This window comes from Pyxicephalus adspersus, chromosome 2, assembly GCF_032062135.1.
Source record: "Pyxicephalus adspersus chromosome 2, UCB_Pads_2.0, whole genome shotgun sequence".
NCBI classification, from domain to species: Eukaryota; Metazoa; Chordata; class Amphibia; order Anura; family Pyxicephalidae; genus Pyxicephalus; species Pyxicephalus adspersus.
The window spans coordinates 73,832,504-73,849,223 of record NC_092859.1 but is presented as its reverse complement, the minus strand read 5'-3'; the positions used below and the strand labels follow the sequence as shown (position 1 = coordinate 73,849,223).

General features: G+C 36.0%; 1 protein-coding gene across 3 annotated transcripts in view; it reads left to right on the top strand.

The window, feature by feature from the left end:
• The window catches only part of PDLIM7 (PDZ and LIM domain 7), a 59,452-nt gene that overhangs the window by 23,762 nt on the left and 18,970 nt on the right, over positions 1-16,720 (top strand). For 2 of the 3 annotated variants that reach the window (XM_072401013.1, XM_072401014.1), the window contains exon 5: positions 3,035-3,237. In XM_072401013.1, coding sequence (XP_072257114.1) covers positions 3,035-3,237 — 203 coding nt within the window. Of the gene's footprint in view, positions 1-3,034; positions 3,238-12,617; positions 12,635-16,720 lie in introns of all 3 variants that reach the window. The other variant, XM_072401015.1, reaches the window with a different exon arrangement.

Genomic DNA, 16,720 nt, shown 5'->3' with positions numbered 1-16,720 from the left:
TCCAACGACTATAATTGGATGTATGTACGCGGCCTTAAATGGAAGATGAGAGAGATTGGAATGCAATCAGTCTGCTAGTTAGTGAAAACAGTCATTTTTCTGCACAGATGAGTTAGAAAATCTCAGATTAGATCTGAAATGTTGTCCAGAAAACCATTTAATTAAATCAATGTTATTTCCTGCAATCGATTAGGAAACGTCAGGGAAATTAGTAAATGTCAAATCTATCATAAAACTGCTATACAGACTACAGAACTATATAAAGGACAACACAACATTGCACATCACATTTACACCTAACTAATATTCATTATACTTCTGAGGGCTGCAGGAACTCTGATAAAGGAACACTTAGAAAGATTAAAGGTAATTTCTGTGGCATCCTAAACCATACACAAGGTCTTACTGGAAATATTGTCCTATTTTTTTTAAGCTTTGTATAATAAAAAATAAATTAGGCAAAACTGTAGCAGTGCTTACAATGTAAAAAAGCAAATGCACACCATATTTGATGCACCTGCTTCAGCCTAATAGTGAAACAAATATATCTCTAGTTGACTGCTAAATGACAGTTGGTATAATGAGCCGAGGCATACTTGTGAATATATGTGACAATGGGAACAAAATTAGATTTGACAACTTGTTTGTTAATTGGCAAAAATTGACAATAAGGGAAACAACAACAATCTGGTAAAGTTTCATTACAGTAGACCGAGTAGTTTGAAGTTTGGGTATTACAGGTTGACATTCAAAAATCAAGCCATCGATAATCCGGATCCTTCAGTTTTCCAGCATGGATTTCGGAGTGCACTTTCAAATTTACACTGTTTTCTGGAGGCACTGTTTGTTTTGATGGTGCTGTGCTCCAGAATCAGCTGTTAGGTCTTGCTTTTCCTCCACAAATCGAAGCTGTTCCCGTTGCTGATGATGCTGTTACTGTCAGTCATGAACATAATCAACCTGACAGCCCATCGGCTTTTTAGCTTCCTTGTGGTACAGTAATGATTACATTTTTGAGGCACTAGTTTGTTTAGTTGAACTAAAAGTCTGTAAAACAGTTTTATTTAGTTGGTAAACATTAAAATTTAATTTGCTTTTCATGTAGTGGTATTTCATTTTAATATATACAGCATAGAAAACCTTCAAAAATCAGGAGTTTTCGAAAATCCGGCACTCCTCAGGTCTGGAGGTTGCTGGATTTTTGAATGTCAACCTGTATTACAGAGTTTGCAACAAGGCATTAAAGTGACTAGCAAGTCGTAGTAATGTCATTAAGAGTTTGTGTATATTTTGACAGAGATGGTTTATTGCAGGTATTTTAGGGTCCATAAACTGGCAACCAAAATTTTAATCTTATTAGTATTCCAGATTTTTACCTATATGTTTCAGCATAGATTTGTTTGCAATGTTATATTTAGGTTATTATTGGTGAAAGCCCACCAATGGAAACAGCTAGTGGGCGCTTTTAAGATTTAACTCTGGATTTAAACAGTTGTCCTGCAGCAGCCTTTACATTCATAATGCCACTCCAATGCATCTGGCTAAAGGGAGAGCATTGCAGTTTGCTGCATTACAAAAAACTGTATAGACACATATGTTGATGAATTTGGTGCCTTAATCATCCAATTCAGATAAAAAAACACACAGCATAACACACATCACTACACAATACAACAGTGTGATGTGGCCTGAAACACGGTTTAGCAGTCTCTGTCGAGATATTTGAAAATTAATTGCTTCCCATTAAAATCAACTAGAGAGGTCAGGGGTGACTTGTTTCAGTTCTGTTTAACTGCTTGTTCAGAACCTGTAAATAATTTGTTTATAGTCTGAAAACAGGTGCTTCTTACGGTTAGGTTTAGAAGAAAGTTGAAGTTAGTAGACATGTTTATACTTGGTTATTAGAGAATTAGGGCTAGATTTCTAGCTGAACTTTTACAACTAGAGTTAAGATTGGGAGTATAACAATCACAGGTATTAAAGTGGAAGATAGTTTTTTAGGCCTGAAGGTCCTACAAATATGAATGTATGCCAAAGCATAACTAGTGTCTGTGCCAAATCCATGCATTCACATCCACCTCATCAATACTGGGATTTCTTTTATTAAACTTTAGGTGCCACAAACAGCCAAGCATATTAAGTAATAATAAACCGCTACATATTGCTTTTAGTTGTTATGGAGTACATAAGGACAGGATAAAAGAAATATGTCACACATATATTATGATAAATTAAGATAAAACTACAAAGGTTTGTTTAGCCAAGTGTGATGATCACGTTTTTACACATAAATATGGTCTTAATAAAGGCGAGCCATCCATTCACAGCTCAAACTGTGAGGTTGTATTACTTCCAATAAGCCTCCCTGGCAGTGAAAGCCAAGAACAGTTATCTTGTGGTGGTAATAACCAGCTGGTTCACTGATATATATGAAGCTCATATTGGTTTTAAAATATAATTGTATTTAACTAGTTTTGTCAATTTAAAATAGATCTAAATAAAAGCAACTAAGATTCTATATTTCTTACTTTTGTTAATATTTTACTATAAAATGTGTGACATTTGCTCTCCCTATAACTTGATTCAGTAATACGGTTGAAGTCTGACACGAAGAGTGGGTCTAGAGCATACAAGTGTTTGAAATAGAGAATTTTGTGGCTGCGGGTAACCTGAACTATTATTCCATAATTCACTAGGGAACAGAATCTGTATAGCTGGCTACAAGTAACGAGAACAACTCTTCCTTAAGACACTTTTTGCACTCTCCAATTACTATTACCAGTCAAATTAAAAAAAAAAAAAAATTAGAATGACAATCTGTGTGATTATTAGCAGTTAATTTCTACTTTGCCTATTGGATGTGTGTTCAACTTGCATTGCTGCATGCACTAAAACCCTATCTGTCATAATTTTTTCTAATAACCTATTCACCATTCTTAAATATATTTGTGTGAATGATGGTGGGAGGGGTGGGGCACAGAATGCACAGTATGGCTGCATGATGCTTGGTTTGTCCCCTTGTCTTCTTCCAAAGGGTGTGCTTACTCCTGATACCCAAGGCGTGAAGTATAACTTTGCACCGAGCACAGCTCTCAACAAAACCGCCCGGCCGTTTGGTGCCGGCACACCACCCCCAGACAACTCTCGGGCAGCTCAGGTCACCAAGCCAGTGACTTACATCCCCCCTCCACCGTCCTTTACCAACAACCAAACCTCCCGAGCTCAGCATCAGAACGGGTATGTGAATGCCTTTGGCAGCGAGTCTTTAGAACTTTATACAGCACACACTATTGTTTTCTTGTCTTTTTAGGACGGTCTGTGATAAGAATTAAATTATTTTGTTATTAAAATGGCAAAACTAGACTAAAATAGGCATGTAGCACTTAACTGCCTGTTGCAGTGCCACCAGGAATTTTGTGGATTTGACAATAAGTTAGGAAATTCCACTAATGTAACGTCACATCTTTTGTCTACAGTTGGCATGCATTTTTTTGACATTTGACTGGAAACAATGATGTGACTTTAGGAGGTTTTATATAGCTTTCATTGTATAGTCATTAAAGATGTATGTTTAACTTTCATTGTTTTCATCCTCTACTATTACCAGCTCTTTAGAGGTCAAAAAATGGCAGTTCCAAAACCATTGTTTTTTTGTACCTGCACCATCTAATGACCAGCAAGAATGATAAGCAACATGATGTAACTGATATGTGATAGAACTTAGTCTACAATGTTAAATTATCAATGAGTCGAACGGCAATAAGATTTCTTTTGCCTGATATAGTTCATAAAGTGGAACTCAAGTATAAACCTTTTTAGTTATGGCTGAAGTGGAGAAGGATTACTTTTGTTGTGTCTTTTGCACTTTCCACAAAGTTAGAGAAATCCCACTTCACAGCTGTTCCTGATGGCATGGTCCCCATTGAATAAAACTCTTCTCTTCTGTTATGTTGAGGACAGGCAGAAGTGGTGTTTTCTCTCACTTGCTTACCAGGACAAGAAGGGTATATAACTCTGCTGACTGAGGACACTTGAATCAGTAAAAGCAGAGGTCCTCTTTGTACAGTTTCATCAATGATACGTAGCGCTATTGGCACATTTTGTTTGTCTTAACTTTTCAATAAAACTTTTTGTACCAGAAAAGCAGAGGTCCTAACATTTACCCTATCTGTCCAAAACTAAAATAAAGCAACTTTTATGTTAATTTTCTAATACATAAAATAAAAAAATGTATTTCTTGTTATATTGATAATTAATGTTTGGCTGCTAGCAGGATATGTCCAGAGATTTAATCTCTGGTTATTTTATTTCATTTGGATACAGACAGCACGGAAGCACTGGCTGAAGTAATTTGTGTTACATGCGAGTTTGGATTACTGCCTGTGACACCTGTGTAATGACAGATAGTAAACAAGTGGCTTTGGTTTGCCTTTTTTAATACTTTGCTTATAAAAATTGATAAATACCCTTGAAATGTATTGTACATTTTAGTTTAGAGCAGGATAAGTGTGTGAGGTGATTGTGAGGGCACTAACTTTATCCTGCTCTCGTTGGTTTTCTTGCTTGTAGTTTAAAGTTTTAGACAGAGGATATGAGATTTTCTATTTCTTGACAATATTGTACTCCTGCCTTAGCAATTAATGTTTTGTAGATTTCCTGAACACAGGAAAATAGGATTACTTAGTTTTGCTAAGAAGATTCTTCAGCATTATCTGATGTGATCTGATTGTGCAGAGCACTGGAGAAGACAACTTTGGGAACAATGCTTAAAAAATTGAGTTGTTTTGAAGGTCCACAATGCTGACACTAAGGCTATGTAAACATGTCAGATAATTCTCGTCCAATATGATATCTGATAAGAATCTGGCATGTGCACAGCGTTCCATCATCCGGGCGACCGTCCTGGCGGAACCACGAATGAGGAACGATCGTAATGAAAGTGAAGGGGAGAGGACGCAAAGGGGTGCGCTTCATCGTTATCCCACCTCCCCTCTCTATAGAGCAGTATGTACAGAGCTCAATCATGCATCGTGCAGTAGTTTGTCATCGGAAGGGATCGTTAAAAATCCTTTCCAACGACAATAATTGCACGTTTGTATGCAGTCTAAATAGAGTGGGGTATTACACCTTTAAAACATAGAACTCCTATTATTGAGGAAGTAATAGGAAAAATATTATGAAGAATATGTGGAGGTACATTGCTGTGGGCACTGAAACTTTGCTTCCAACATAACATTTAGGTATTGTGTAGGTGGTGAATGCCATGGGCTTTCAGGTGCACTTAGATTTCAGATTGTCACTGGTGCTACTAATTTCCTCGTGACCACTTCTGACAATATAAATTGGATTACACCGCTTCTGTGTTACCATTAAGTTACATGGTGTCTCTGTGCAATATTTCCATTCCTGAACTTCAATGTCTTTCAGTGAAACCACGTAGTGTTTCTGTGGTATTGGAAAGCCCCAAAGTTAGAATATGATATTTGCAGGATCATTTAATGTTTGTCTTAAAATTTTCTTAAAAAAATTGTGCCAATAATCTCACCTGACATGTTCTGCACAGTACATTTGCATGTTGGATTGAAGAAAAATATTCAAGTGCTTAAACTGCTTTAAAAATAATTTTAATGATGTATTGATGATTATGTAGCTGCATTAATTGATGTTTTTTTATCTGCCTGGATTTTAGCTTTAGTAGATTCTAATGGAAGCACAGACATTATTTCTGCTGCTTGTGACAGTTCCTGGGAACACTTAGCTAAGTTTTTGAGGCGGCTGTACAACTGTTGTCATTTCAACCAAAGGAAAATGTTCTAAAGTCTGCTTTCATTCAATCTGCTTTTAATACATTAACGATGACACACAAGATACATCACATATGTAATACACATGGTAGTCTGCAGGGCATGCTGGCTTCAACAACTCATAAGTTACCATAATCATTTGTATGTCTTGTCCATTTAAACCAAACCAGATCTACTCCCAGCATAAGGGAAACAAAAGAGCAATAGAATACACTGCAGCCTTGCAGTATTGGGTACAACTAAAGTGTATTTTTATTTGTCATATTTGGCTTTCTACACACAATATTACAGCTATTCGAACATTTGTCCCATTTCTGCTAATCACATTCTCAGCTTAAGGATAAGTATAAGGACCCGCGTATAACAGATAAAAAAAAGGTATTTGAACTGTGAGATTCTCAAAAGAGGAAAATTGATTTTAGTTATTGCCACCTGGCTACCTGCCCTGTAAATAAAGAAGCACTCTACTTACCTTTCAGTGACTAGTGTCTTGAATCGCTATTCCTTCACTGCAGACAAGCTTCTGCAAGTATTGGACTGGTCGGATAGATTGCATATTTGCTTCCCCCTCCTTCTATACACTCATTCATATTGAAATGATACAGTAACTAGTGGGAAACCACTGAATGCAAGAGGGGCAGGTATACAGAGACCTGGAAGTATGGAATTAGCAACCAGAGGGTACAGAAGTGGCGGAGTTGCAAAACATGGGTGCCAGAAGAATAAGTATAGAGCCTGGTATTTTACTGCTGTGGTGATAGGGTCACTTTGTTGCAGTTAAATATTATCAGACTCTGTAGTCACCACACTGTTCTCTGGTTGGATCACATTCTGTTTTTATTTTGGTAAACTTATTCCTTTACCAGGGGTGCTGTGTGGGTAAAGTGAGCATAGCCTGGTTAGCACAAGCTAACCTGGAATTTGTTGCATGCATCTTTTAGTTTTCAGGCAGGCAGGATTTGTACAAAGTTATATGGAGACATTCTGAAGACTAATCCTGAGTCAGCAGGTGTGTCAGGCAGTGAGATCACTGTCTGGCTGTCAGGTTATCTGTACACTGGAATCCTGATTGCTTCATAGCACATTGCATGGATGTACTCCTGTGCTGAGTGACAGCATCAAATGACTAGTTTATCTCCAGCCAATGTGTATTGGCTGAGAATATGTCATCTACACATCTGCACATCTTTTATTTTTAAATCCCATAGGGCTTTATTTAGCAGTTCTTTGTGGCAACACAATTTACAGAATGTCCCTTTGAAACCGCTTTATATGTAAATGTTTATTTAAAGCTGTGTAAATAGTTCTGCCTGGACAAACATATAAAGAGTAACAGATGGTAGCCAACACCTTTTACCAAAGAAAATCTTGCATCAGCCTTCCTTAAGCGCTGGTCACATGACCAAAAGCCTATTCAGTCACATGATTGCTGTAGTGTTCTGCCTGACCAAATGCCTAGAAAACTATTAAACATGGCAAAAAAATTAGTGCATTGAGAATACAAATGTTGCAAAACGTATAGAAGTCATTCAGCCAGTCCTTGTAACAATTTCTGTGGAGTGGTCAAAACGGTTTCTTGATTGGCAAACATATTTCTATTACAAATAAAATATATCGTTCACATTTAAAAAAGAGCGTTAAAGATAACATAAACTATTTGGGTGTTATGTTAGGCCTTCTGACATCTTGTGTAAATACTAGAATAAAGGCCCATTTACATCTATGCTTTAGGTATGTGCACAGGTTTGCTCTTGGTTTTTAATATTTAATGTACAGCGCTGCGTAATATGTTGGCGCTATATAAATCCTGTTTAATAATAATAATAATAATAATAACATTGTATGTCGGTGCATTGTACCCCACCTACCCAAAGCAAACAAGTAATGACTTATAGATGGGAAGCCAGCGTAACAAGTGGGATTTATTGACCCTAGCAAACTCATTAGTGTTACTGGGACCTTACAGCAACAAAACAAATTGTTTCCTTTAATCTCATCCTTCCCCCCCCCTGCATCATGTACCCACCTTTCTTCAGCCCCTGCTCTTTTTCCAGTGCCAGAAACTAAAGGAAATACACAAATATTCTGCATATGGACATACATGTGACTGACTCCATATGACCGCGCTAGTCCAATCATCATTCTAACATGGGGAGACCATTCCACTTCAGTGACTGAGCAGCATGGGTATAATTTGCATGGCCAAAGTGCAGGTTTGCATGTGTTTACATATATCTCACACACATCCATAAGGAAATGGTCAGTGCACATGTAAAGAGGATCTAGAGTAGTGGGGAGCGGTCAGAACCTCTTTAGATAGATTTACCCTCTCTTCCGTGGTTACCATTGCTGCTTCTCTCTCCAGAACGGAAATAAAAAAAATCTATTAATGTTCTAGTACCATCAGTGTATTTATTATTATTATTATTATTATTATTATTAGTAGTATTTCCATAACTTCTTGAATCTCTTTTCACATTGAATGTGTAGAACAGGAAATAGAGGGAAATATGACAGGTTTTAACCATTCCCACTCTTATGTAAGGCTTTGATTTTCCTGTGAGCAAAAAGGTAGTTTCCATGGAGTTCCACTTGAGACAAAATTTTAAAAACAGAATGTAGGGTGGATGGAAGCAGACACTTTGCTTAACAGATGTGTAGATTCATCTCTAATAAAAAGTAATGACAGTAGCTGCAGTAATGAGCTGAGCTGCATTCTCCCTGTGACCACCAGGTGTCGCTGTTCACTCACTAGAGTTGGACAATGAAGGTACCAGCACTACATCTACATTCTGCAGAAATGAGCCACAACCCTGTGTAATGGCCGAAAACTTCAGTATTGGATAAAAAAGGCAAAAGTTGTGTTTTTTATGTTTTTGTTAGTGCATAAATGTTTAAATTTAACAAATTAAGGACCCGAAACTGGAAGATGAATAGATGAATTCCAGATTTTAAAACCCCTAAAATCAAAAGTTGTATTAACGTTATCAGTCAAATTCATGTCATAAAATACAGGATATTAAAAAGCGTCTGTATAGTAATACATTGCAACCTACAAAATCAGAGTGAACATCTGAGCCGCTGCTATGTACAGTACTTTACAGTACAGTATTTACTTTTATCAGGTTTTTATTTAGCCCCCCCCCATCCCATTACTGTGACATTTGACTTGTTGATCTTTATAATTATTTTCTGTTGTGATCTTTTTATTTTTTGCCTGCCATTTCAGAGGTTTGTTTCTGCACAGAAATCTTTGGTTACTATAAAAATATTTTGTTTCTCTTGACCTATTGTAGATCCTGTGAGTGTTATCATAACATGCAACATTTGAGAGAGTAGCTGCAAATCTGGAAGTAAATCAGAGTGTAATGTGCACTTAGGAGACCCGTGGACTGAATAGATGTTTTTAGGTATTAAGCATCCAGTATCCTGGTAACCAGACAGGGGGGTGCTGAGTGCCATTATTGTGCCGCTGTCACTGACCTGCTACACCTACATAGAGCTGTATGTTGTACAGACACTGTGTACTAAGTGCTGTGTACATTTCTTATAACAATCTTACGTTCTGTGAAAAGCTCCACTTTTCCCCCCACACATTTATTTGGTTCTCTTTCATTAGTTTTTTTTTATAAACCATCACCTGCTTTATTTGCTATTTTTGATTTCTAAAATACAATTTAGAACACAAATCGGATAAATGTACGACATGCAGATCTGTTTTATCGGATTTAATATGTAAAAACCTGTTCACAGAAATAATCAGCAGGTGTATGTGCCTCTTCCATGAGGTGTCTATTGAAGAGAGCAGAAAAAGTAATCCATACAGTAATCTGTAGATCAGTGATCATCTTTAGGGGTGACATTCTTTCCACTGGCCAGCAATATAGGAGGCATTATTCTTACTGACCACCACACTAATATACTGTGAGCCGTGGATATAATAATTATAGCAGGGAATGCCTAAAAGTTATTTCAAAGGACCCTATGTTAAAAATGCATAAAAGGATGCATTGGAAATAAAGGCAACTTATCCAGTGAGGTAGTAGTGACTAGTGGATGCAATAAACCACATCCCAATGGTTTGGTAAAATTCAAATAGGAAAAGTATATTTTTTGCATGCAAGGAGATAGGAGGTGCATTTGAGAATCCCTGACCTGTTGAATCCAGGTTCTTTTTTTTAATAAAAGATTCCTGCTATCAGCTGTTGTAGTTTGCATAAAGTGAAGTTGATCTTGGATCTAGTATGTGCTGATTGTGAACAACACAAAGTAGACATTGCTGGTCAAGCCTCCCCTTCAATTGCAGTGCACTCTCCCTTGCCTCTTCACCTTTGTTTGGTGCTTATTGCTCCCTTGGCAAGATACAAGGCTGTGATTTATTAATACCAATGTAACAATAATACTTACCTCCTATTTTCTGTGAAACGCGTTGAGAAAGAAAGAAATGATGTAAACCTAAAAATGTGAGGTTCTGATGTTGTGTTTACATGTGTTGAGGAGGTCTTTGTTAATACAAATAGAGATTTCTTTTTTTAATGATATTGGAAATAAAATATTATCTTTTTACATAATAAAAATAGGTATGTAATGATTTTAATTGTTTTTGCCACTAAAAAACAGGAAAATAAACTTTTCTTTTGAATTTGAATAAAGGCAACTTGCTTGTAAGAAGAAATATTTGAACAGCTATTGAATACTTTGCCAAGTAAATTAAATTCTTCTATAAGAACACCCTTTTGGTCAAATGAGACAGATATGAGAGGGGTTACAGTTTTATGCTTGCACATGTTCATGTAATCTTAGGTGTTTTTTAATAATTTAGAATCTGTACATTTTTTTTTTAAATAATACCTGGGGATTCTTTCACAGAGGTCCTTGTGTTGTCCTTGTCCATGCATTTGTTATAGGGCAATATTGTTCTCTGTCTCTCTGCATTGTTCCCCTGCAGTTTTAACCTAATATATATTCTCCAAATGGAAACGACAAGCTGTCATTCAGGAGAATATTGCATAGACATGAGGTACATTTTATCATCAGAAATCCTACCCAGAGAAATGTCAGTCAGCTGTTGATGGAATGCACACATGAAGATAGGATGATGATGATATGGATGCAAAGTAGTTGTGCAGCAGTGCTTAATAACTCAGAACTAGGAGCTAAATATCCATAGTAATTGTAGATCTATGGGTCTTAGAACACCTATTTTATAATGTTAACATAGATTATTTTTTCAATTTCATGGTTTTCCAGATGCAAAAAATGTATATTGTTTATTAAGGAGATGCAGAAATATTTGTCTACCAATATAGGCCACTAGGTGGTACTAATTGTTGGTCCATCTCTTTGCTGTCCTCTTCCACACAATCTTCATGGCAGTCTGTTTACTTGTTGATGTGTCCCCTGCATTTCCATCATGCTTTTTTTTTTCTATGACTTCATGTGTTGTTCTTGAACTTGCATAGTGCAATGTGCACCAGTGAGAATTGAAGGTGAGTTGACACCCATAATACCCGGAGTGTTGACAACAGGTGTCTGTTAACACATTGGAAGCTGTCTTGTTTACTGTGGAAGTTGCACTGAAATTGGAAGCAGAGGCTCCTGTACCCTCTCCGTTCTTAGCAGAGTATTAGGGGTGGAGTACTGCACTGCAACCTCCTGCCAGATCCTTACTAGGGCTGGAGAAATTTGACCTGTGGCTATATTGAGGCTGGTAGGATAAAGGATCAGTGACAGATTCTCTGCACTTATTGGAGTTCTTCACATCCTCCTTCAGTTCACACAGGTATTTCAGGTCTTTTCTAACAGTCTGTCAGTCTCTGTGTGTGGTACGGTATCATTTCTTAAAATTCCACATGACAATTGTTTTTATGTAAAATCTGGGTTAGGGATCTGTTATTCCTACTGTAAAATAAATCTGTTCTTTCTGATCTTTACATGTTTTGCTTTGACCATAACATACATCTATTATCTAAATTGAAATTCATAGAGGAAGGGGTATACTACATAGCACATTCTCCAAACAGTCCTTCAGCTCATGAAAAGAGATAGTATTAGGGTGGTGTGTGCTGATGAGGGGTGGAGATCAACATTTGTTTTATCTGACTGTCACCAAAGGTTCACAGGACTAAGAAAAATATCATATCAATATCAATATCAACATCAATATCAATATTGATATCAATATCAATTTCACACATGTAAATGTGTGAAAACAGGAGTAAGCACCTATACTTGTGAATGTTGCACTAAATTAAGCTATTTTCCTATGTGTACCGCAATAGTTTGCTTTCTTTCAATCAATAAATAAGTAACTGAATGCAAAAACTGATTGAGCTTACACTGCATACATCAATGTCTGTAATGCTATATATATATATATATATATATATATATATATATATATATATATATATATATATATATATATATATATCATTATATATATATATATATAGCTATATATATTGCATTACAGGCATTGATGTATTCTGGTATATGTGCAATTAAGACTGCTCAAGAGCTGTTTTCTGCATCAACCAGTTGTTTTCATCGTCTAAATTCACCAATAAATGACAATGAATAAATGCTAGCATGTGTTTGGCTAAAGGACATAATGCACTGATGTGATCACTTTAAGAATATCTATCTATCTATCTATCTATCTATCTATCTATCTAATCTAATCTATCTATCTTGTGCCAGCCTGGGGTTTTTGATATGGATGGGAAAAGTTGTGTAAACTAGATTTTCCTTCTTTTTAACCTATTTGTCTTTTCTTTTCCTCCCTTTTTCCTTTCCTTTTTTTTCTTGCAGGTGGAGAAATTAGAAAAGTCAGTAAGCATTGTTTGTTGTGTCTGTACTAATATGTGTGTGTTTTCACTTTTATGGTCCCTGCACCTAATATATTTGTCTGCATGTTGTCAGAGGGGATTGCTGCTGGGATCAGGGATGTCATTAGGAGTAGTAGCAGTTATGTGTGGCTAGTACATTTGTTATAAAACCTCAGAGATTCCATATATGTAACATCCTTGGCTCTCACAGAGTTGGTACTAACCCCAAAGAGCAGAAAGATTCAAAGGTCTTGAACGGAGTGAACCACCCCTTATTCGACGCATTTCTTTTAGACGACAAGTAAGTGCTCCCCCCCAAGTGTTGTATAGGTTGTGTGCCGTGTGAGTAACACAAAATCACTTTAACGGCTACCTGTATTCTCCACCTCCCCCCACCCCTTTCCCTTGATATTCCTCCACTTACCCCCCATGGCAGGCACTCTCTTAGGATGGATTACCAACCAGCCTTCCTTCCCAATGACTCCAGTAAAAAAAGGCTGATAGAGGACACTGAGGACTGGAAGCCTCGTACAGGGACTACTCAGTCCCGCTCCTTCCGCATCCTGGCACAGCTCACTGGCACAGATTTTAGTAAGTGTATCTGCATGGATGTGCCACATATGCATTACAGTTCTACTTTACGACTAGTAAGTAAACATGACAAATTTTGCCCCATAGAAACCGTTTATTTACTGGAAATGTATGGCCTATAGGTGGCCATCCACAGGATAATCATTATCTATTTACAATACAATATAAAGCATTCTAATGTAGAATTGCATATTTATACTAATATAAAATATAGCATCTGTTGCAGAAATGCTTTAGCATGCTAGAAACTTTCTGTCAATTAAATCTAAAAGTTTGCAAAATCAATTAGGTCATTAAAACCATATTTGCACTGCTTGGGTGTTTAACACTATGATGCAAACCATGTGATATTTTTTTTGGAACTAAATTAATACTAAGCTTTTGAATAATGGTCACTATAAAATGACAGCTATGATTTTTTTTATTTTTCTTGGGAGGTGCTTTTAGCTCAGGAGATCTTATGTCAGATTCTAAAATAAACATAAAAAGTCCAAATGCCTGAACCATCAGTTATTAGCAGCATCAGTTTGCATTGAATAGATTAACAGAACCATACCAATGTATCTACCTAAATACAATGTATTTGTCTGGGTAAATTATCAGCCTGTTTTATTATAATCGTACAAATGGACAAAAATGTTAAGAAATGCATTATTGTTCATCATTTCATTTAAAAAGTTTATAATGTTGTTAATTTGTGTGTGCACTACAAATTAGAGAAGGTAGGGTTGTCTATAAATATACCTTACATGATCGCCATAATGTCATCATAGTGATCACATGGCTGAGAACAATGCCCATTGGTTCCCAAGTGTTGACGAGAATGCTGTAGTTATGTGACAGGACATTCTCAGAACTGCAGAACATGCTGAATCCTTGGTAAAACAACTAAAAGTAGTATTTATGTCTATAAGGTACTCCTTCTAATGATCAGGTTTACTAATAATTTACTAGTGCCCTTTGAAAACAAAAGATGTGGGGTTACCATTCTCCTGACAGTTTTCCCTACTGCCCCTCCTACCTTTTTCTCCTCTGACTTTCTTTTTTTTCTGTCTATTCTTTTTCTGTCATTTCTCACTATTTTCAGTGCAAGATCCTGACGATGAACAAATGAAAAGAATGAGGCAAGTATCAGCTGCCAGCACAAGCGAATAGCAGAGACATTTTTATGAACAAAACAACAGACTAAAACTTTCACATTTTACTATATCCATTATAAAAATAATATAAAATACACATTTTTGGGGAAAAAAGTTTTTGGCTTGACAAATACTTTAAATCCAAATCCATTTTTTAGCTCAGTGTAGAAAGTTTATTATTACACACATTTTCCTGAACCCTTTCACACTACACATTTCTCTTTGCCTTATAGAAGAAACATTATCTTCATACTCTATAAATATAAATTGTTAAATATCAGTTAAACATTGTCTTGTTATACTTGTTACTTGCTATATTTTACCTAAAAATAAACATCAAACACCCAAAACAGGAGAATACAGTTGAGAATAAACAAACCAACAGGTTTACAATTTACAGTTGAAAGCGAAAAACCTTTTTAAAGTGAGACCACCCTATTCTGGAACATTTAGAAGTATTTGGCGTTCAGGCACACTGGGCCTGATTTATTAAAGCGTTCCAAGGCTGGAGAGGATACACTTTCATCAGTGAAGCTGGGTGATCCAGCAAATCTAAGTGTATCCTCCCCAGGAGAGAATAAAAACACATCTGCCCAAAGCCTAAATCCTTTACTGCCTACTGAACTTTAAGAATTTTGATAGCTGGGTTTATCACTGTAAATGGCGGGATCTAACCTTGTCAAGTCCTCTAGTATCCAATGATCCAATGATGACTTATAGTGGCACAAGGATTGATTTAGAAACTGCCACAAATGTTTTTTTATCATTACCTGAATGGGTAAACCTGGTTCAGAAGTCCCGAGTTCTCATACTTCATTTGCTTTACTAATCTATAATTACTGTGGCCTGAGAATTGGAATGGCTTCCTATCTATGATGGACACAGACCTCCTAAAATATGCCCCGAGTTTATTTAACCTAAAGGGGGAATACAGAAAATCGTTTTTCTCTACGTGTAGATTTACATGCCAGACTTTTGGACATTAAAGAGAGCTCTTAATAATACATTGTGAAATGCCAACTCAACATTTTTTTTATTTTGTAAATTCAAATGCAAAAAAGAACTTCTAAAAAAACATTTTGTTTCACTTTATTTTTAAAATATTAACATATAGTTTAGCTGAAGTGTATTAATTACAAACTAGTTTTCCTTTTCAAGTGGCCCAGCCCCTGTATTCTATAAATACATTTTGCAGAGCAGGCACTGTTAAAGCTGCAGCTACAGTTTAACTCCATACCTTAACAGCTCGGATCTTCAGCAAAAAGCAATAAAAGACATAAAAATCGAATTGTGTTGGCTCTTAGGAACTAACATTGCTCTCCAGTCCTGGAAAAATTGTCTAATTTTAAGTAAACAGTTCAAATACTACACTTTAATAGATCTTGTATCTTGTTTGTTTTAGTACATACAGTAATAATGCCATTAAACATTGGCACAAACAAATACAACTAGTTGAGAGCTGGGGTCCTTCAATGAAGCTGCATAAATCTATGTGTAGTGGTGAATAAAACAATGACAAAGGTAAACATTTTGCATATTTACCTATTAACGGGCTTTTTTTTCTATTACAAAGAATTAAAATAGCCCTCAATAATTTGATTAATCAACCTATTTAGTCATCAGCAGTCTCAGAATAATTAATCAGTTATTTCTCGTAATAGATATGTGGCTTACATATCTGTTTTGAACTTTGAAAACATTTAATTACAACTTGTTTTATTCTTTTACCTTAGCAATTTTATTTTCTCTTTCACACTCTTTTTAATTATTCTAAACTTTGTAAATCCTACTATTACAGACACAATAGTCAATAATTTATTACATAAATTGTGCCTTGATTAAAGCTTCCAGAGTTTCTTCCATATGCTTCCCTTCCCAAATCCTAAATTTACAAATCTTTCAATGAGTAACACCACATACACTTTACATGCATGTATTACCTGCAATTGCATGCAATAGCAGAAAGTTTACTTCTCATGACACATAGAAAATGTTCATACTTCTGCACAAACACATTTTAATATCCCTAAAACGAACAACACAAGGGAAATAATTCCTAAAGTATATCTGAGCCCACAACAAAATGAATACATTGCACATTCCTTTCTTGGGTAGCTTGTTCACTTAACTGTAACTATGGGGGAGTCATGATTGTCACCCAGGCTGAACTTCAAACATGTCCTACTCCTATTATGTCCTATACCTATTATTCTTCATTAAGAAGAAGCATTAGTAGTTTACAGGAGATGGCTCAGAAGATAGATAACTTTGTTTTGTATGTCAGTTCAGTTCACATTAATTTACTTTATCCAACAAGATCAACAAGTAGTTACTGTACTTGCTGAAAATGTTCTCA